General features: G+C 37.0%; 1 protein-coding gene across 1 annotated transcript in view; it reads right to left on the bottom strand.

Moving 5' to 3' along the window:
• Window positions 1-22,830, bottom strand: part of scn4aa (sodium channel, voltage-gated, type IV, alpha, a) — a 41,735-nt gene that overhangs the window by 4,615 nt on the left and 14,290 nt on the right. The window contains exons 11-24 of the mRNA XM_089121966.1: window positions 22,312-22,456; window positions 20,396-20,634; window positions 18,156-18,329; window positions 17,622-17,978; window positions 9,896-10,261; window positions 7,271-7,397; window positions 6,990-7,144; window positions 5,030-5,203; window positions 4,802-4,924; window positions 4,239-4,517; window positions 3,832-3,885; window positions 2,065-2,202; window positions 1,860-1,964; window positions 821-1,091 (exon numbers count right to left, since the gene is read on the bottom strand). Coding sequence (XP_088978092.1) covers window positions 821-1,091; window positions 1,860-1,964; window positions 2,065-2,202; window positions 3,832-3,885; window positions 4,239-4,517; window positions 4,802-4,924; window positions 5,030-5,203; window positions 6,990-7,144; window positions 7,271-7,397; window positions 9,896-10,261; window positions 17,622-17,978; window positions 18,156-18,329; window positions 20,396-20,634; window positions 22,312-22,456 — 2,707 coding nt within the window. The remainder of the gene's footprint in view (window positions 1-820; window positions 1,092-1,859; window positions 1,965-2,064; window positions 2,203-3,831; window positions 3,886-4,238; window positions 4,518-4,801; window positions 4,925-5,029; window positions 5,204-6,989; window positions 7,145-7,270; window positions 7,398-9,895; window positions 10,262-17,621; window positions 17,979-18,155; window positions 18,330-20,395; window positions 20,635-22,311; window positions 22,457-22,830) is intronic.

The following is a 22,830-nucleotide window of genomic DNA, read 5'->3' as shown; positions in this document are numbered from 1 at the left end:
GCTTTACTGACAGTAAACTTGCCCGGTAGCTCACCTGGTACAAGTCCCATAAAACATGAGATACAGGCCCCGTTTACACGAAGGGAAAACGCAGATATTTCCCTGCGGTTTGGCTTCTCGTTTACACGTTTTTATCATAGAAAACGATTATTTCTAAAAACTCCGGCCAAAGTGGAGATTTCTAAAAACGCCAGTTATGTGTTGTCGTGTGAAACTGGGAGAAACGGCGTTTTAGGTTCTCCCTTGTCTATTCTGAGTATTCTGATTGGCTTGCATGGCTTTATCCTTAAACCCTACACTGCCGCCAATAGGTTTGGCATAGTTATGATGGCACTTGACGGCGTATTTATGTGGGCGTGTGTACGATGTTATTTTTGAAAACGGAGAGGGGGAAAATATTCGTTTCGCTAAATGCCCCGCTTTGTGTAAACGTGGCCTCAATATACTGTAGAGCTCAAAGACATGTAGGAGTTAAATGGCTTGTTTAAGTCAGAAAATAATGATTTGTCTCATTTGCTTCTGCTCACACTATTGGTTAGGATTAGGGTACATTTAGTAAAGGTGCTACATTATTTTCAAACATGATACAGTAGATCATTAACCTTTCAGCACCACTAACTAGACATTTTATTTCAGAAAACGTGCAACAACCAATGTAATAAAAATTTCCAGATTCACGTTCAGCTATTTTGCATAAAACCGAACGTGGTCTAAGCGTCACTTGGTTGAAATTTCACTTTGAATGTGCTGCGAAATGTGCAAGAAGCAACATAATGTTGGCACAGGTTTTTCCAACGAGCCTGGGTTGTTCTACACTTACCTGCTATAGAAAGGATGACCACAACAAAATCAAAGACATTCCAGCCAATAGTGAAGAAGTAATGTCTGAGCGCAAACATCTTAAGAAAGCATTCCCCTGAGAAGATGATGATGAACACCAAATTGATCAGGTATAGGATATTCTCTTTCTCAGGACTCTGGTCATCTGTCTCTATCATCATGGTCACCATATTGAGGCAAATAAGCACCATGATAAAGATGTCAAAGAACTGTTTTGAGATGAAGTCAAACACCACACCCTGGATAAAATTCTGTTAGAAGAGCAATATAGTAGATTAGTTTTTAAAGATTTAATTAGATTTAAAGGAGAACTCTGGCACAAAATGAACCTTTGGTCTAATTACACATTGGTACCTGGTCGACAATTCTCTGAGATTTGTTTTCATGATAATCGAATGTAAAGAGTTTTATCTCTAAAAACTGTTTAGCGTATACGCTAGTAAATGGGGGCATATAATAAGTAAAGAGAAATCGCTAGTTAATACCACTAACAAGGCTCAAAATAGCCCCACACTAACACAGTACCATAATGAGGGTCCCTACATTCAAAATGAAGCATTGAGAACTTTGTAAGAGTACAGACCATTTAATAAGAAGATATTTTATAAAGACAGTCCACTTTGTGTATCAGTCATCTTTGGAAAACAGTCTCGACAAGTCGAACCACGAACGACGTGCCAAGTGAGCTGAACTGTATGAAGGTCAGAGAACTTCTGAACTGTATGAACGGCGTTAGTGGTAATAACAAGCGTTTTTTTTTTTTTACTTATTAAATGCCCCCATATGCTAGTGTATACGTTAAACCGTTTTTAGAGATAAAACTCTTTACATTTGATTATCATGAAAACAAATCTCAGAGAACGGTCGACTAGGTACCAACGTGTAATTAGACCAAAGGTTCATTTTGCACCGGAGTTCTCCTTTAATGCTGATATTTAAAAAAAAAAAAGTTTGACAGTCATTTAGTTTTAATGGTAAAAAAACAGCAATGGAAGATTGAATGCAAGTAAAGTTCATACCGTAGGCCGAGGGATAGGTTTTGCAGGTTTTTTGGAACCCAATTTCTTCATGGCATTGTAGTACTTTTTCTGTTCCTCTGTCATGAAAATGTCTTTTCCTCCAAAGTGCAGAAGAAACAAATATTAATTATTCTTTCTGGTAAAGAACAATTCAATCGTGCAACACACATTCATTTGGAGGTTAGTTAAAAAAAGTGATACTTATCTTTGACTTTTGCTGATTAAAGTTGTCAATGATGACACCAATGAAGAGGTTGAGAGTGAAAAAGGAGCCAAAAATGATGAAAATAACAAAATATAGGTACATGTAAAGGTTGATCTCATATGATGGCTGCTCTTCCACCTGACATGGAAAAGAAATAATGAAAGCTCTGATAAAAGTGTCATTTTGAAGTCATTATTTACTTCATTATTCTTAACCTTCGCTACAGAACTCAAATCAATGCCACAACTTTGACTTCATGACGTTTGGTAACGAGAACCAACAATGCATAATGCTATTGACGCCCAACCTGTGCCATATGCACCATATTTGATTTGAGATTTGCACCGGAGAAGAATGTCTTAACTCTTTCCCTGACACTGACAGAATTTTCAGTCATTTATGAGACAATGCTTTCCAGAATTTTCCAGCTTCCGTAATTTCACTGTTATACGGTAGAGGGCGCTATGGCACATCTTCAGAAAAAGTACAGAATCTCCGGATCAAAACAAAGGCGAAAAAGAAGCAGAAACAAGCGATATCATATGTAAGCAGATGCATGTGAAGAGTTCAGATGCAAAAGCCTCTAAGTGCCATTTGAAATTTTCTTCTTTAATGATCATTTTTATCAAGCTTGTATATTTAAGTTCAGTGATTTCACTTAAATGGCAATGATAATTACCTATTAATTGTTATTTAAGTGAAATTACTGAACATCATTAAAGAAGAAAATTTCAACTGGCATTTAGAGGCTTTTGCATCTGAACTCTTCATGTGTAAAATATCATCATTTAATAGCATATAAAATAAGTATAACTTAACTTAACTTAACTTAATTGCGCTACCGAATGAAATGCAGACCCAGGACTGTCAATCAACACCTTGGGATCAACTCCATTTAAGTTTTGATCATCATCCCATATCCGATCCAAACATAGTCTTTGACAAAAGAGTGATTTTCTCAGCTTTTTGCTAAAAATGTTGATTTTTTTAAATGAAACTTGTGTTGATAAAAAAAGAATGCATTAAGCTTTTTTGAGCAGAGCCTCTGTTCTGATATTGCATGTTTAGATATTCCCACAAAAAAATATTCTGGGGGCCAAAAAAAAAAAAAAAAAATTGTGAAAAGGATAAATAATGCTGGTGCTGGCTGGCAACATTTTTTAAAAACGCTGGCAGGGAAAGAGTTAAATGTTTGTTGGTCCATTAAACAAAGCTACAGCATAAGGGTAGCTTTTAACAGCATGAGGGCATGATTGTGAGTATATGAAGAGTTCAGATGCAAAAGCCTCTAAATGCCATTTGAAATTTTCTTCTAAAATGACCATTTTTATCAAGCTTGTATATTTAAGTTCAGTAATTTCACTTAAATGACAATTAATAGGTAATCTTCACTGCCATTTAAGTGAAATTACTGAACTTAAATATACAAGCTTGATAAAAATGATAATTTTAGAAGAAAATTTCAAATGGCACTTAGAGGCTTTTGCATCTGAACTCTTCATATAATGGGGAAATTTTCATTACATTTTCATACATGAACCATTTGTTTCACTCCAACCAAGAAATTTGTCCATGAATTAGACAGCACATTGCACTGTTCGTCTTTTCAATCAGCGAGGACAGCATAACAGAAAGTTGTGTTGACTTTTTATTGTCAATTCACAAGCTCATAACTCATACTGCATTATATGCATACCACATTTAGTTTTGCTTTGTTGCAGCTGGGCATTGTAAATATTCCAGGTGGAAAGCTTGTCGTTCACATACCTCTCTAGAATCCACTGCAGCATACATGATATCCATCCAGCCTTTGAATGTAGCCTATGTGGAGAGAGTATTTCCTGAATATCAGCGTGTCAAGTTAAATGCATTGATTCATTATGGATTTGTACTCAATTACCTCCGTGTCCTCTGATGCAAAAAAAGAAAAGGACATGAACATATATTCACTGTCTTTAAATATGCTTTAACTGATGCATATATGCATTTCTAATGTCACAAAGTTATGAAAGTTTTTTTTTTCTTTTTTTCAATGTTACTCTTTTGAGTTATGAAATTGTGTGTGTGTTTTTTTAATAGTATATAAAGCCCTTTTCTCCCACAAAATTTGATTCCTCATGATAGAGGTATGGCTGTATAATAGACTGAACTCTGCAAGTAATGGCAAAACTCACAATTTGCAGTAGAGAGAGGTAGCCAAGACCCACGTTGTCATAGTTGACCTTGACATTAACCCAGCGCGCCTCATTGGTGTGCATCAGTGCCATGCAGTCACTCCTGTTGTTGACCACATCCATGGGAAAGCGTTCCTCTGTGGTGGTGTTGATGCAGTGGTAGAACTTTCCAGCAAATAGATTAACTCCCATAATGCTGAAGATGAGCCAGAATATCAGACACACTAGGAGCACATTAAAAATGGAGGGAATTGCACCAACCAGTGCGTTCACCACCACCTGTATGGGGTATGAAGTCAAGATTTATATAAACATTACTTTAAGAACAACTCAAAAGTTAACATAAAAATACTAATTCACTTAGAGGAAATGTTCTGCCCCTTAGGATGATTAAAATAAAAATGCTTCAAATTCTGTCAAATCATGCTTTAAAACTTTTTTGTTTTTATTATTGCCTTAAATTACTTTAATTACCTTTCCTTAAAGCGTTGAAGCATTAAACACAGTATATTAGTTGCTAAGAAACACAAATTCACATAAATGAAAAGAGAGTCATTCCTTACCCTCATTCCCTCAAATCTCGACAGAGCTCGAAGGGGTCGAAGAGCCCTGAGTGTTCTGAGAGATTTGATTGGTCCCAACTCAGAATAGCCCATTAAATTGGCTGTTAAACTGACCAGAGACACCTTAAATAAAACAACAAGTGATCAAGTCAGTATACGCACAAATTTCGACATCCAACAGGTATTTGCTGATAAGGGTTAAGATGCAAATTTGACAGGTAAACTCACATCCACAATGAGGAAGTCCAGCCAGCACCATGCATTAGTGAAGTAGGTCTTGAAACCGTATGCCACCCACTTCAGTAACATCTCCACAATGAAAACGTATGTGAAGACTTTATCAGCATACTCCAGGATGATCTTGATCACTCTGCGACGGTCAATGTTGATATCCTCAAAAGCCTGACAGAATGAAAACAATGATGCATCAAACAAGCATTAATGGATTTATAAGTTCACTTTTCCATAAAATGAAGCCAGGACCAGGGTTCATACTGATCATGTGAAATGAAATTCCACGACTTTCAAGAACTTTTCAAACTCTACTTTTTTGGTTTCCAAGGACCGCAGTCAGAGATCTCACTTATCAATATAATATCTTTCAAGTTCTAAAAAAAGTAAATAAACAAATAAAAATAATGGTCCTGGTCCCACTTTATATTAAGTGGCTTTAAGTGCTATGTACTTACATTGAAAAATAAGTACAATGTACTTGTTGTGCTCATGTTGTATTGTAAAACACTTTTGCTGCTATTGAGGTGTGATCTGGGTAAGGTTAGGGACAGGTGTGGTGATATGGGTAGGTTTAAGGGTAGGTTAAAGTGTAAGGGATGGGTCAATTAATTACAAATTAGTTAAAGCTGTAATTACATGCTGGTATTTTAAAAATATAAGTACAATGTAAAGACATGCATGTACACAATAAGTCCATTGTATCAAATTATTTGTTTCAATGTAAGTACATAGTACTTAAAGCCACTTAATATAAAGTGGGACCAAAATAATAATAAATCAATGAAAGGATACTATGACAAATATATCGCTTTCCTTATTCAAACTGATTTTTCCCCTCATGAATATATGATTGACCTGAAGAATGAAAGTTGTGTCATATACTTGGATATGTACATGAGCAACACCATGCGATTGGCTATATATCAGATGGACTGCAGAGTAAATTTTGAAGATTCGTTTATCGATTTAATTTCACATTGGGTCTCGTTCATGAAACATGAGCAGAACGAATTTGTGTGTAAAGTGGTTCTGGCGTAAATTTTCAGATTCATTAAAATGTTAGTATTTTCCAAATGTGAGTTGGTACGCAAGAAATCTACACCTGCTCCCAGCCACGCGTAAATGGTGCGCATTAATAAGGCTGCATTAATTGGCCTTAATCGTGTACATAAAAAAATATTTTACATAGTAAATTCATACGGCTTTTTCTTTTTACTTTTATTATGAGAGCCAGTAATAGCAGATCTGGTGATCGATGGCGGTCCTCAGTTTGAATACGATTTTTCAGAAGTGAACTAATTTGTTTTTTGCTGTTAAGCTTAATGTCAAACCATTTTCTTCTCACTTCTGGGACTGTTCGATTAACAGATGAAACTCCATTAACGGCATCTGTAATATGCTGCCAAGCTTCCTTTTTTTAGGACCTGATAGGCCACTATGTATGCTTGAAAATAGAATGTGACTTCTACTTTTGAATGAACTTCTGATAATAAAACTTCAATTTCTGCATCCGAGAAATCTTTATTTTTCATTCGCATTCACGTTATTATATGCCTATAGATGTTAGTCGGATATAATGGGCGGGATTTATGGTAATTGAGTATGAACGTGCACCCGCATCCCATTTACGACTGGTTGCACATTTCACTATCACATCTGACGTTTACGAGGTATTTGTGAATCAGGAGAAGAGTTTTCGGGAAGGTCTGTTTATGCGCAAATCACTCTCAAATTTACTCGTATATTTACGAATGTTTCACGAATGAGACGCATTGTCTTTCAATAACTCAAGCATTTCGAGATCCCTTTTCATAAATATGGCTGTTTTCAAGGGTTTTCCAGGACTTCAATTTCCAAAAGTCAAATTCAAGCACTTTTAGCACGTCAGATTTAAAGGATTTAATTTTGCATTAATAACATAATGCAGAGATACAGTAAGCATTGACAGACATACCAGTGCTCCACTGCTAAGGAGGATCATAAAGATGATGAAGGTCTCAAAGTAGTCATGCTCAACTATGGTGAAGCATGTTCTTCGCAGGTTCCACCACTTTTTCCCCCAGCCTTCAGTGACGTCTACACTCAAACATGTGCAGCGCTTAACACAACCTAGTTAAAAAGAGAACAACATTATGACCTTGAAGAACCTGCAGTCTTGAAGTGGTGCCTTGAACATTAATATTCATTATGAGTACTGGTAAGAAAAAGTGAGACGAATGAAGCATGCATGCTCACCCTCTGTGAAACAGGACTCCGGCTCTTCAGGCTCAGGTTCTTCTTCCTCTTCGGGCTCAGGCTCAGGTTCTGGAGGTCGGTAGTCCACTGTGCTACAAACCGAAGAGTCGTCATCATTAAGAGAGGCCTGTGGAGCAAAAGACGTAAAGAAATCAGAGAGCGAACAACAAAATTGAAGGGAACAGTGTGAGATGTGCTTTAATTTCTAGCACTAAAAATTAAATAAACATCATTAAATTAAATTAAATAAAATAAATATATTTGTTGAATAAATTTTATATGATTCAATTTAAAAAAACATTAAAAAAAACTAGGTAATGTTTGCAGATTTAGCCTTAACTTTACATACATATTTCTCATGAATTAAAAAATGTATTTGTTTAATTAAAAAATTGATAACAGGTTTCTGTTGTAATAAAATGTAAAAATATCTGCAGCCATTACTTCAGTCTTCAATGTCACATGATCTTTCAGAAGATCATTTATTATTATAAACGTTGAACAGTTTTAGCTGCTTATTATTATTATTATAATTTTTTGGAAATCATGATGCACAGCCATTCAAAAGTTTGGGCTAACATTTTTTTAAAAGAGAAAATAAATGAATACATCTATTTAGTAAAGGTGCACTGAATTGATCAAAAAAGACAGTATGAAATTATTAAATATTATCAAAAAAAAATCATATTTATAATAAATGCTGTTCTTTCTTTTAATCAAAGAATCCTGAAAAAAACAACAACAACATAGTTTCCAAAATGTTAAGCAGATGCTAAATGTTAAGCAGAACAACTGTGTTTAACATTAATAAGAACAAAATGTTTATTTAGCACCAAATCAACATTTTAGAATAATTTCTGAAAGATCATGTGACACTGAAGGCTGCTGGAAATTCAGCTTTGCATCACAGAAACAAGTTACATTTAAAAATATATATTACAACAGAAACCAGATCATTTAAATAGTAATAATACTTAACAGTATTACTGTTTTTACTGTATTTTTAATCAAATCAATGCAGCCTTGGTGAGATTAAGATTAATGTTTCTATAATACGCATGACATCACCGTTTTCACGTTTTGTAACCCGTTTTCAAAAGTTAGCATTTTCAGACGCGCAAAACGCCGTTGTTGTGTAAATGAACAGCCAAAACACATACAAATTTTCTGCTTTTAGTTAAAGCGGTTTTGTGTAAACGGCCCCTTAAATACACAGAGGATAATTAACAGAACAGGAAACGGGAAAGAACTAATTAAAAACCATGACGACAAATAATGAACCAGAACACAGGCAAAACAATGACAAAAAAAAAAACAAAAACAAACCATGACTCGATAAAAACAAATAAAAACTAAAAACAACGTGACTTTCCAATTACCTTTTTATTTACCACTGGGGTGGGACAGGCCAAAATGACCACTTTAAGGGGACAATACAGAAATCTGTATAAAATGACCGCTGACGGACTGTCCCGTATTAGCATATCTGCCAAGGCAGTACTTTATGTCTTGACACACCCCACGGAAGAGAGGTATGAGGTGAGCAGTTGCTCATTATCTTTTAAAGAGACATGCACCAAAACAGGTCGCCGTGAACAGAGCTGTTTTTGTGAAGGTAAAAAGGGTGTTGTTTTACACAACCATTGAGGAATTTTAAAGTACGTTACAAACTTGAAAGAATCATACCAAAGAGTGGAAAATGGGCATCCAATGACCCCTTTAAAGGGTTAATTCACCCAAAAATGACAATTCTGTCATTATTTACTCACCCTCATGTTGTTCCAACCACGTAAGACTTTCGCTCATCTTCGGAACACAAATTAAGATATTTTTGATGAAACCTGAGAGCTGGATCACTCCACATTTAGTGTGGGCCTCTGATGTGAGTTCCCGAGAGCGCCACGACGCATGCGCGAGAACTGAGAAAATGACGCTTCATTTGACGGGAAAGTGTGAAAGGTAAGCCATTTATTTAATGGCATTGGTAAGGCACTTTTACGCTTTCTCGTTGGTTAATCACGATTCGGACATCCAGGAAATGCACAACTACTTTAAACACTAAATCGAGATTCAACTGCGTCATCTTCTCAGTTCTCGTGCATAAGTCGTGGCTCTCTCATGAACTCACATCTGAGTCACACAGAAAAAAATGAATAATTGAATAAAGTTGTTATTTCAGTTGTTTTGTGCACAAAAATTATTCTTGTCGGCTGACAAACTTAAGGTTGAGCCACTGTAGTCACTTGCAGTATTTTAACAATGTCTTTAATAACTTTTCTGGGCCGGCAGATGCAATTACCTAGCAGCCTATGAAGGAGTGAGCCAGCTCTCAGATTTCATCAAAAATATCGTAATTTGTGTTCTGAAGATGAACAAAAGTCTTACAAAGTTGGAACGACATGGCGTGAGTATAACTGACAGAATTTTCATTTTTGGGTGAACTAACCCTTTAAAACTCAATACTTTTCATGGCAAGCCAATTTGTCATAATAATTTCTAAATAATTTTTTCACGATAAGTTGTAAAGGCTTATCTAGCATTTAGGATTTATGCCTTTAATGTTTTTTTTTAAAGTAATGGCACACCAGAAGGAGAGTGAGGTAGAGTTGATTGCTGACCCCTTACCTCTCTGTCCTCCTCATCAGAAGATTCATCGAAGTCCTCTTCAACATCGGACTCAAAACGAGCAATGGGCACAGTCAGTGTCAGAGGCAAAGAGTTGGTCAAGCCATCTGCCATTTTTCCCTCATCCAGGTGGTTTAAAGCATATAGTTCTAGGTCTCCTTCCACTCCTCCCTCCTTATTGTCAGGAGGTTTCTTTCCTAGAATCTGTCCCACCATACTGGCGACGTAGGCTTTGAGCCAATCTATACCCCTGGTGATGCGACCAATGGCTATCTGAAGGTTGTTCATCTCACCATCGTCATCACCTGCAGACAGGTTATCCCCACTGAAGGAGCTGAGGAGCAGGGCCAGGAACAGATTCAGCACCTGAGAAGAACAGGTAAGAATGAGCTTGGCAGGATATATAGAAGACGCTCCTGTAGCTAGTAGTAGAGCGTGGTGCTACTGCTAACAATGCCAAGATCAAGGGTTTCACCATCACACACATGATAAAATGCATAAAAGGCAAGTCACTTTGGATCAAAGGTGTTCTACTAAAGATGCTTGGCATGAGGAGTTGAATTTGAGGAAACCACTTGAAACATTTTGCTGTGTTGAGTTATTTCAATTACTTTTGTTTGATTTCATCATTGAAAACAGCTGAAAGTCTGTAAGTTTTGCTAATAAACCTGATTTGCAATGGGGGTTGAATAATTTCGATTACAACTGTACCGAATGCCTGCCATGTTACACGTTAATTGTAATTTATAACAGTTAAGCAAAAAAGTTATCAACTTTATATTTTAAAAAAAATCCAAAAATATGGAAGTGGCCCAAATCAGAATTGAAAAGATCAGAATCCATGTGGTTTGTGATGTTCACACTGTCATGATGACAAAACCAGCACAGAGTTACATATGAGCAAAAAAAAAAAAAAAAAAAAAAAAAGTTTCAAGCTAGTTTCACAAATAGTTGGTTTTTAAGTTACACACAGGCAGGTTTATCAGGTTTAGGTTAACACAGTCTCATCCCAAAAAGTCATATAACTGACGTTTTGGGACGTATTTTGACCATACGTCAATATCAGCCTTTTTAGGGCCCCCTTAAACGTCTGTAGATGGCGATCCCGGGCCGTCATACAACTGACGCTTTACCTTTAACGTCAGTTAGGTGACGGGTTAGGTTTAGGGTTAGGTTTAGGTATGGGGTAGGGTTAGGATCCCATAACCTCATCTACCGACGTTTAAGGGGGCCCTAAAAAGGCGAATATTGACGTATGGTCAAAAGACGTCCCAAAACGTCAGTTATATGACGTCTTGGGGTGAGACCGGGTTGTTTAGGTAGGCTATGTTGTAACAAAGTTTCTTTATATCTTGCCTGGAAGCCTGAGACAGGGATGCTATATTTAGGATCTAAGCACACTAGATATAGCACATAATAACAGCAGCCATGGCTGTTCTCATTTACACAGGATGAGAAATATCAATAAAATAAGAGAGATCAGATGGTTATAAAGGCAGAATGTTATTGGTTCATCTAAAAAAAACAGGCTTCTTTTATGAGAATTAAGCCATGTAATTTTAACTCCATCCATTTTTTCTGATGTCACAGTATGGTTTATTTTGTAATATTACCTATTCCACTGATGCAGTACTTAAAATATTTTTGACACTTCAGGATTTGTGGGTATACTTAAAGCTCCAAAATAAGAATCATTACCAATTTAATTTGCTTAGTCAAGTTACTTAATACTATATTAATCATAACAGTGTCATGAAACTATATTAATACCGAGCACACATTATTTGGCACTCAGTCACATCCAAGTGCAAAATGCCCAGACCATTTGACAACATATCAACCTAATGTATGAAATACATCAAGCTTCCCGAGAAACACAGCAGTAGAAGCAGGTGCTGTGATTTTCACATTGCACATCAGAGTTACATGCCAAATGAGGCCACTGATATTTGGTTTCCAGTGTTACCCTCCTCTAGCAAACTTTTTTCATCCAGCCCACTAAACTTAGAGTGCAGATGCAACTCATGCCAGTTCCCCTCTCAATGCTCAATGATTTGTTTTCACTCCATCATGTGGAGTATTCTGCCGATTTTACTTCAGGACCCTCTGGTTTTTCTCAGTAAACCCTTTTAACATACAAATGTAAAAAAGAATTTTAAAAGTTATACATTTAAAGGGATAGTTGGGAAGGAAATTTAAAAATGAAAATTCTGTCAGTGATTACTTACTCTCATGTTGTTCCAACCTCGTAAGACTTTCGTTCATCTTCAGAACACAAATGAAGATATTTTTGATGAAATCTGAGTGCTGGGTCACCAGTGCATAGGCTTCTAAGGGATTGAAACTGGCCGGCCCAAAAGTTATGAAAGACATTGTTACATTTACATTTAGTCATTTAGCAGACGATTTTATCCAAAACGACTTACAACTGAGGACTAAACCAAGCGAGTCATCGTGAAGAGGCAAAAACAACGCAAGTGTTTCCCCTAGGATTTTTTTTCAGTGGGGTGGGGGTGGGGGTGTGAAACTGCTGGTGTTGCGGAGCGGGCATGTTATAGATACGTGGTGTACATTTTTTTATAATCAAAAAGCATGTCTAATTAATTTAAATAATTTATTATGAATCATTAAACTTATACAACATTTAAAGAAAAATCTATGAACAAAATTTGAGACTATGAAAAATTTTGTTGTGTAAAGACATAAAGCACAAATGTTATCATTTATCAACAATTTTAATCATATGAAATTAAATAAACTGTTTGTCAAATAACATGCTGCACAATGAGCTTTACTGTTAAAATTAAAACATGGAAGAAAAATTGATTATTCCTTAAATTAAGTTTTGATGATAATTTATTTGGATTAGTGTTAGTATTATTACATTGGGACATATCTAAATTCGACTGTACAACAGTGATATATTTCTGTCAAAAACCAAACTTTTATTTTGACGGGTTGCCGTGAAGACCTTTTGCGTTTCTGTGCGTTTATGTCATGATGATAGTTTTTTTCTCAAATGAAGCGGTTAAATGATCATGAAGTGACTTTCAGAGTGGATCTAGAGCCTGGAGAGGAAGTTCATGCATTTGTGTCTTCATATAGGCAAAATAAAAACAGCGCGGGTTTCACACATGCTTCAGTGTGTGTGTGGTAAATGAAAAAGCGCATCGGCTGCACACAGCTCATTCAAAAAGAACATGCAGGATTCGTATTTAAATAGTCTTTGTGGTTTTATATAGACGCCGAATAATACGGCCGTTTTTAAAAATTTAATTATGTGTTTAAAAGTTGCAGAATGGATTAATTGTGAGACTAATCAATGCAAAACAAAATCTCAAAAGACTGCGAAATAGAGGGGGGGGGGGGGGGATGTAAATTTTGAAATGTAATGGCTCCTACGCCCCTGCTCTACATAGCGATTTGACTGCTTTCTATATATTCCTCCAAAAAAATTACAAATTCTGTGAAATTCTGTGTTAAACAGTAAATTCAGTTTTATGACTGGATTTCATCAGCATTTTAGGGGGTCACCCGTAAAAAAACAATGGTAGGGGAAACATTGAATGAACAGTTGAATAAAGCTGTTATTTTTTTGGGGGGGTTTGCGCACAAAAACTATTCCCGTCGCTTGATAAACTTAAGATTGAGCCACTGTAGTCACTATTTAAACAATGTCTTTAATAACTTTTCTGGGCCGGCAAGTTTCAATCCCTTAGAAGCCCATGGAGGAGTGATCCAGCTCTCAGATTTAATCAAAAATATCTTCATTTGTGTTCCAAAGATAAACGAAAGTCTTACGGGGTTGGAACAACATGAGGGTGAGTAATTACTGACGGAGTTTTAATTTTTTTGTGAACTATCTCTTTAACATTGGAATTTACATTTAGGATTATGGTATGTTCCTCTGTCTGTTCCCATTGGCATCTATCAATATTATTTTTGCCAATATACGGTAAAGTTTGAAGCACATCCATCAACACTATGACAAGAAAAGACTGGTATGCTTGAGCATTAGAGTTCGATTGAAAGCGACCCATCTATTCAGCGAACTCGGTCAACATGGTTGGTGCGCACCAGGCAGCGTTCACACTTATTCAAATAAACTGCACTAAGAAAGCAATCACCCTAGGGCTCGGTTTAATAAAACCAAACATGCCAGATGTGAACACATGCTAAATTTGCAACTACATACTGCCATTTAAAAGTTAGTGGTCAGTAAGATTTTTTTAAAGAAAGTAGTCATTTTATTCAGCAAGAATTCATTAAATTGATCAAAAGTGACAGTAAAGATATTTCTAATGTTGGGAACGATTTCTCCTTCAAATAAAATGCTGTTCATTTGAACTTTCAATTCATCAAATAATTCTGAACAGGGATCCTTATCAGAACAGGGAGCTGAGACATGAATCTTCAGCTTCTATCGATGTGTTTCTTAGCTGTCCAAGTTTGTTTCTTGTGCGCCAAGCCAAGTGCGTCTTAACACACGGCCAAGATCAAAACCCTTGTTTGCAGGCTCCAGTCATACTATGTAAATGGGGGACAGCACTAAATGTAGCTGTGGCTTGCAATGCCTGTTTGTCCAGAAGACAGTGCAGTAGAGGGTAAATGCGAGAAGAGTGTGAGTGTGTGTGTGTGAAATGTATGTTAGCCATGGGTTGTGTTGAGTAATAATTCTTTGCTAGCTCGATAAGACAGGCCATTTCCTTTTCTCTCTATGTATAACCTGAGAGGAAGTTTATTCAGTCAGTAGCTCCAATATGGTAATTATGTGCACAGCTGCTAGCAGCTCATCTGCATCTCCTTGCTCTGTAACAACACATGAAGTTAGCAGGCTAGTTTTCACTTTAAACCAAGTCAAGTCGAATTTATTTGTATAGAGCTTTTCACAACATACATTGATTCAAACCTGCTTTACAATTACCTACTTCCACCAGATCAGCGGTGTCCTTAGCCATTTTCAAGAAACTGCTAAAGCATCTCTTTCGTGAACACTTGACCCAGTAAAACGAACACACTACTGTACCTTCACCTTAAAAAAATCCTTGCAGCATGCACTGTGCTAAACTAAGTGAGAATTATCTCAGCACTTAGTCTGTTGTTGCCCTTTTGTTGGATTTTGTTGCTTTATGATTGTACATTATTGGGAATAAAAGTGTCTGTTAAATGAATAAGTATTATCTAAATGTAGAGCTAAGTGATAATATAGCTTACATTTTGCGACGACACAAGCAATCAGGCAGATTAGCTATTTAGTATGTATCGCTTTTTGAGAATGTACTATGTATGCGGATACAGTTTAAAATGTACCATACAGTGACGTCAACATGAATGTGTAACATTGCATTTTGTTCATCTGTTCATGTCATTAATTTTGTAATTAATGCTCACAGTCTGAATCTGTGTTCAAAATCATCCCCATATACACTCATTCAATATTTCATCACTCTATTAATATAGTCCACTTGAAGGAGTGAATGAAAATGAAAGAGCTGATTCAGACACTGAGTGCACTGGAAGGGCTGCGCTTTCGCATAGTTTGTGCTTGCTGTAATTCTGTTTAATAATCATTTGAAACTTTGTAAACTGGCAGCTTCATTAATAATGAGAAGACTTATCTTGAACTCTGTTTAGGGCTGCATTTACCTCCACTTTTAGACATACACGTGCAAACTTCCGTAAGCACTTCCCCTTGGGGGAATCCCTGCCAAATTTTGAAGTTTACTTTGGACATCCCCTCAACCCCTCGATTTTGACAAAAGGAGCGAGTAAACTCAATTTGTACAGGCAGATACATAGAAAACAATGCAACACGACTTTGACATCATAGGAATCGTGCTTAATTTTGTCCACTCCACACAACTGTAGTAGTGTACGATATTGGAGTAGTTTACTGTATTGTTATCATTTTCGTTTGTGTGTGTGTGAGGGTTGGGGTTGCTGTAAATAAGCACCATTGCGGATTCCAAGTGATCAAGGTCTAAGGGAGTTCCATTTAAACACATCTCATGCAACGTTTGCAAAGGACGAACATAAAAAATTGGAAAATAGCTTGCCTTAATAAAACACGTTTTTAATCAATTAAAAAGGAATGTATTCCTGTAACATATACCGTTGTATCCACATTGGAGCAGCGGTTTGGAAAATGGATGGATGAATCAGCTGTGGTGCATTATGGGATTGAGTGCTGCTACGTTTGCACCTCCCGTCCAGATTAAAATGGAAAAAAACGAAGACCTAAAATGTTCAAACGCTGCAGCTCCGAAGGGCGTTTTAGTGAAGACGGGACAAAACGGAGGACTTAAGAAACGATGACGCAGAGGCTCACGCACAGCTCTATGATTGGGTATCATCAGTCAGGACGTGTCCTTCCCTGATTCGTCAGTCACCGTTTACACCGGCACGCGCATGCTCAGTGTTGGTGAATAGTCACGTGATCCGCGTTTTCAGTCGTTTTAATGTGGACGGAGATGAATTCTAATACGCAGATAAAATGCTGGTGTGGACGGAGATCGTATTCGTTTTAATTATCCGTTTTTAAACGAAAACGCAGTAGTGTGGACGGGGCCTTAGTATTTTTGTCTGGTTTACCGGTACAATATCTAAACATTCTTAAATCAAGATACATTTTCCTTGAGATGCAAAATGTATAAAATTAAAGTGAGTTTATGCTTAAAACAAGAAAAAAATGTCAGTAGGGTAAGAAAAAAAAACTTATAAAACAAGATTATGTTTCCTTTTCCATAGACAGAATTTTTTTTTTCTTGTTTAAAGCATTTTGTCAGATCTTAAGGCATATTCTCAAGTAAATGTCTCTGAATTTATGTATTTGTACTGGAAAACAAGATAAAAATAGTAGGTAAGAAAATATTTTCTTTTCTTTTTTTTGCTAAGTAAGAAAATATTAATAATATCCTTAAATAAATCTGAATTTCAGCATTTATTTCTCATTTAAAGGGATACTCTACCCTGCAAACCTGTATGAGTTTCTTTCTTCTGCTGAAAAACAAAGCAAGATATTTTGAAGAACGATTGGAACCAAACAGTTGTGGGGCACCATTGATTTCCATAGTATTTTTTTTCTACTATGGAAGTCAATGGTGCCATCAAAATATCTTCATTTGTGTTCAGCAGAAGAATAAACTCATACAGGTTTGCAACAACTTGAGGGTGAGTAAATGATGACAGAATTTTCATTTTTGGTGGAGTATCCCTTTAAGAGATATTTGTGATTTTTTCCCATTGAAATTCAGCAAATGGTTGTACACTATGGTTGTATGCCCTACATATGAAAGTTGAAATGTTATGACTTATTAACACCTGGTTACACAGAGGAATCAGATGCCAACTGATGTACCACCTGAATGTCAACAACAGCTGGCCTGCCATCAGCTGTGCTGAAAATCCTTTGGGTTTGGCTTGGTTGCTATGCTAAAGCTTCAGATCAGGACAGCTTCTGGCTAACAGTTATAAAGATTAACAGCTTAGCAGTGGCAGCAGATGTAATAATAATAATAATAATACTGATGTTCCCTCTCAGTGCAAAGGAAAATAGTACAGTAGCATATTAGAGCAGTGCTGTAGTGAAAGCTTTCTTGCATATGCAATGTCAGAGATACACTGCTGCCATTTTACAGAACACTTCTAAATGATGATTCGCCAAATCAGCAAAGTTCACTGTCAGACTTGATCCTTATCATGTTTGCACAATCTCCGCTTGACTTACCACAAGGTTTCCAATGACCATGACCATCATGAAGACGATCAAACACATGTTTGCTCCCGCCACCTCCATGCAGTCCCACATGGTCTCGATCCACTCTCCACACAAGATCCGGAAGACGATGAGAAAAGAGTGGAAGAAGTCGTTCATGTGCCAGCGGGGAAGCTCGCAGTCATGAGAGATCTTACAAACACAGTCCTTGTAACTCTTGCCAAAGAGCTGCATGCCCACCACGGCGAAGATGAAGACGATGATGGCCAGGACAAGCGTTAGGTTCCCCAGGGCACCGACTGAGTTGCCGATGATCTTGATCAGCATGCTAAGGGTGGGCCAAGATTTAGCGAGTTTGAAGACACGTAGCTACTTCCAGCACATCCGTCAGAGATGGGCACAAACATTCACATAGAGACACAATTACATACAAAGTTAAACCACACACCATAGAGTATTTCAAAAATTGTAACAGGTTAAATAGGATATCAATCACACGAACCATAAAATAATGTAACAGATCGAGGGGTTGAGATTCAGACTTACCAAACGGAAGGACCTAAGAACGGACAATCCCTGAACATTGGCCAGTCCCAACTCTACCAGACTGAGTGTGACAATGATGCTGTCAAAAATGTTCCAGCCCACCTGGAAATAGTAGTAGGGGTCCAAAGCAATAAGCTTGAACACCATTTCAGCTGTGAAGATTCCTGTAAATACCTTAAAGAATAAGGTTTAAGCTTCTGTGAGATAAGAATGGAAACATAAATGGCCAATTTTAAGGTACACTATGTAGCTTTTGGTACTCTAGCAGTTAATAAACAAAACTACATGTATATGAAGAGTAGGGTTGGGTATCGAGAATCGAGTATCGATTGGAACCGGGACTAACTTTTCGTTTTTCCCGGAATCGTTCAAAAGTTCAAATTTCGATTCCTAGTTTCGATATTCACAGTCCGCCGAGCTGAAGAAGAAACCGCTGAACAACACCAACGAAGAAGCGTCTACCGGAAGTGTTGGCATAACCACGCGAGTCGAACATGAGTACCTTACGTCAGCGGTCCAAAGTGTGGCTTCACTTTTCTAAAAATAACGAAATCTCGGCAAAATGCAAAATTTGTGACAAAAGGAATATTTGTGACAGAAGGAGTATTTCCTTCAGAAAGGAGTATTTCCTTCAGAAAGACCGTTGGTTAGCATGGTTAGCTAAACTTTTTTGACCCTGCCTCTTAAAAGAATCGGAAGGAACCGGAATCGAAACAAGGAATCGGAATCAGAATCGTTCAAATTCAAACGATACCCAACCCTAATGAAGAGTCACGCAGGTTCTACGGTTGTTGTCCCACTCGCTCTAAAATAGTTTGAATATAAACACTTATTATAGGCGTACAGTAGTCATTCAGGATAAGACAAAAACACGTTTTTTAGAAAATAGATTCATGATGGAGTCGCTCATCAAATTAGCTACATGTATTAGCAAATACATTTTGAACAAAAAAGTTACATAGTGTACCTTTAAAGGGATACTCCACCCACAAATTAAAAGTTATCATTTAATCAACCCCATGCAACAAAATGAGTGTGAAAACAGTACTATTTTAAACTTTTTAAACAAGCAATCACTTTAGCCAAACTGTCAACAATGGGATGAAATGAGGGTGAGTAAATGATGAGAGAATTTTCATTTTGGGGCAGAGGATCACTTTAATACTATTAATAACCAAAATTAATGACCTGATAATCATGCTTTGCTGATATTAAAGGAGTAGTTCACTTTTAAAAAAAAACTTTTGCAGATAATTTACTCACCCCCAAGTCATCCAAGATGTCCACGTCTTTCTTTCTTCAGTTGAAAAGAAATTTGATGAAAAGGTTTTTGATGAAAACATTCCAGGATTTTTCTCCATATAATGCACTTCATTGGAAACCAAACGGTTCAAGGTCCAAATGAGAGTTTCAGTGCAGATTCAAAGGGCTTTAAACAACACCAGACGATGAATAAGGGTCTTATCTAGGGCTCTTCTAGTCATGACTCGAAAAAAGATTAGTTCATACAGTAGGAGAGTCACAAACGCTCATCAAAGAACAGAGCAAGGCGATCATTTGAGCTTATAAAACTTTAACTTTTTGTATTTATTTTTTAAATGACCGATCGTTTTACTAGATAAGACCTTTATTCATTGTCTGGTGTCGTTTAAAGCCCTTTGAATCTGCACTGAAACTCTCATTTGGACCGTTTGGTTCCCAATGAAGTCCATTTTATGGAGAAAATCCTGGAATATTTTCATCAAACCTTCATTTCTTTTCGACTGAAGAAAGAAAGACGTGGACATCTTGGATGACACAGGGGTGAGTAAATTATCAGCAAAAGTTTTTTTTAAAGTGAACTACTCCTTTAACAATCGCTTTGTCCTGATGCTAAAGCCTACATTTAAATGACTTCACTAAAATAGGAAAGCTTTTGTGTAGAGCTGTGCAAAGATGTCTGAGTTCTCAGAAAGGCCAGAAAGGGAAGATACACACATTCAACCTATTACAGTTTCTGTTCACAGTGATTCTGATCTTATTGATTGAAGGTTCCATGCGAGTTTGAGTTGCAAAAAATGCTGGTCAACCAGCATGGCCCTGGTTAAGCTAGTTAAGATGACTGGTATAGGGACATCAGCATAGGGACCAGCATCCAAAACACAGGTATGCGTTATGATATATGCTCCATCTGACATACAGTATAGATTATCAAGTACAGAGTTTTGACAATAATCCAGAAGTATTGATGTAACACTTACCAAGTTGCCCACTGAGAGAACATGTTCGAAATCCGTACTCATGGGGTAGTGCTCCATGGCCATGAAAAGTGTGTTGAGCACAATGCAGATGGTGATACCTAGATCAACAAATGGGTCCATCACTACAAAATGAACCCAATTCTTAAAGATGACCCAGGGGGCCCAGCAGTCCCATTTAAGGAAAATATCAGCGAATTTATACCAGCCCGGGGGACAAGGCCTTTGAGCATCTTCCAAATCTGGTGAGACAAAGAAACATAGGAAAAGATATTGAAAATGTTTTTTTTTTTTCATCTACAGTGAGTGGTAATAGCATTAAGAGCAATGAATGAACACCAGAAGATTGACAGCAACAAGCTCTGCCAGTCTTAAGTCAGTCCATGGCTCTGAAATAGCCCAAAGATTAGCACCACTCTGATTAAGTTAACAGGTTTTTTCTCTACACATAATGTGACCTTTGCTTGGTAAAAATGTCTAGCTCCAGACAATAGACACACTAAAACAATTCTGTCACACCATGGCACACTAATCTAGACAATTTTACTTTATATTAAAATTCAAGAACATAGAGCCTCATTTATAAAAAGTGTATGGATTCACATCTTTACAGCTCCACAGCTTTTTTGGGGGTAAATATTATCCAAAACACATTTTTGAGATAATACATAACCAAACAGTGTTCAAAATTATCTGCTTGCCTTCGCTCGATTCAAAACAGTAAGCTTGTAATGATGTTTTTAATTCCAGTGGTACTGGTGGATTTCCCCGGGAGATTCAAGTGTGTCTTTGCTTCATTACGCCACATCTGTACACATAAAGAAGGAGTCTCGGCTAGTAGGCTATATTGCGTGTGAGGATGTTGGAGGTTGAGATCAATTTGATGGCGGATCCAGAAAGGTTCAAACGACAATCACCAGTGACAATAGATTCACCCGCTGTAAAATGCAGTGAGTGAGTCACTAACTTACGGTTAAAAAAGAGACTGCAATCGGACCCATGCGAAAACGAAGGACATTACATGTAGTCACTCACGCAATGCTGACGTTGTTAACATTAACAATTTGAAAACAAAGTATAATTTGGTTTTGCGTGATATCATAAGCGATTTTTAGATTTAATCAGCACAATTTACTGCAATGTCAGAACCAGAACAAAAATGGATGTTGCTTACTTGTTCAGATGGCATTTTCCAGTGAAAATTATGTTGGTCATAATTCCAAAACGAATAATCGGTGATTCTGAATGCCAGTATCCACACCGGCGGGGTGACTGACAATCACAGTCTCCTCAAACATTGTGTTCATCCGCGCTTTGTCGTGTCGAGGGTGTCGAAGAACAACTCACGTTAAGTTGATAATTCCGCGAATGACTGCAATTGCAGATTTTGAACAGAGATGGCGACAATGGACTGCAACTTTAAGAGAGGCATTCGCATGTTTTTGTGTGTACGTTCTTTCTCTGAATCACACATACGCACATTGGAGAAATAATCGAAAAATCAAAAGTAGGACAGTGTTCACGCAACATTTCATAAATGAAGCCCCTAGAAAATGCCTGTGCTTTTTAGCATGTCTTTGATGTTTAACCAGATCATTACAGAATGTCTTGCAAACCATACTGTATTACATGGTTATAAATGTATTAATTTGCTGAGCCTGTGCAATGATGGTAATAATAATAAATTGAAAGCACAATTTTCTTTACTTTTGCATAACAAACCATTTTGGTACTGTGTTGGGACACCACTTGATGTTCAACATAAAGCCCTGACATCTGGAGAAGCACAATAAATAAAAAAATTCTAAAGGCTTCTATACATGCTCCTCAGTGGCAATAGCTCCTTAATGAGGTATCCGACGAAACATCCTTTTAATTGGCAGTTAATAAACTCTCAAGGAGTTTCTTCAAGCTAGTACCCTCCATCGTGGCAGTGAGCACACTGACGGCACTAGCTGTTCTCTTGGAGAGCTTAGGCTGGTCCAGGTAATCCATGCTGTGTTTGGAGCTCATGGACTTGTCATCCTCTTCAGGCGGATCACTTGTGAATTTCTCTTGTGATAACTGGAGGATAAATGAAACAGTATGCATGTCAAAACAGATGTCAAATAAAAGCTTTTTCAACAATCTAGAGTGAAGAGATTTGACCCGGTTCTGTCATCATTTATTCAGCCTGATTTTTTCAGTCACAAAATACTATATTAATTTTTAAATAAATGAGAAACAATTTAAGTTATATGAGACTTGTACTTTGTAAAGCTGCATGATTCTGGATAAATTGAGAACCTTTTGTGCGTCATACAGAGACCGCGATTTTCCCAAGATTTGGAACAAGCAACTAAACAAAATAACGTAATTTACTAGAGGTTCTGACAAAATGTTAATTAAACTGAATTGTTTTTTTTAAAAAAACTCGGTTTAAACAAATGATTCAATGA

Source organism: Pimephales promelas, chromosome 17 (assembly GCF_988280905.1).
Source record: "Pimephales promelas chromosome 17, fPimPro1.hap1.1, whole genome shotgun sequence".
NCBI lineage: Eukaryota > Metazoa > Chordata > Actinopteri > Cypriniformes > Leuciscidae > Pimephales > Pimephales promelas.
This window is presented reverse-complemented; position numbering and strand designations above follow the sequence as displayed.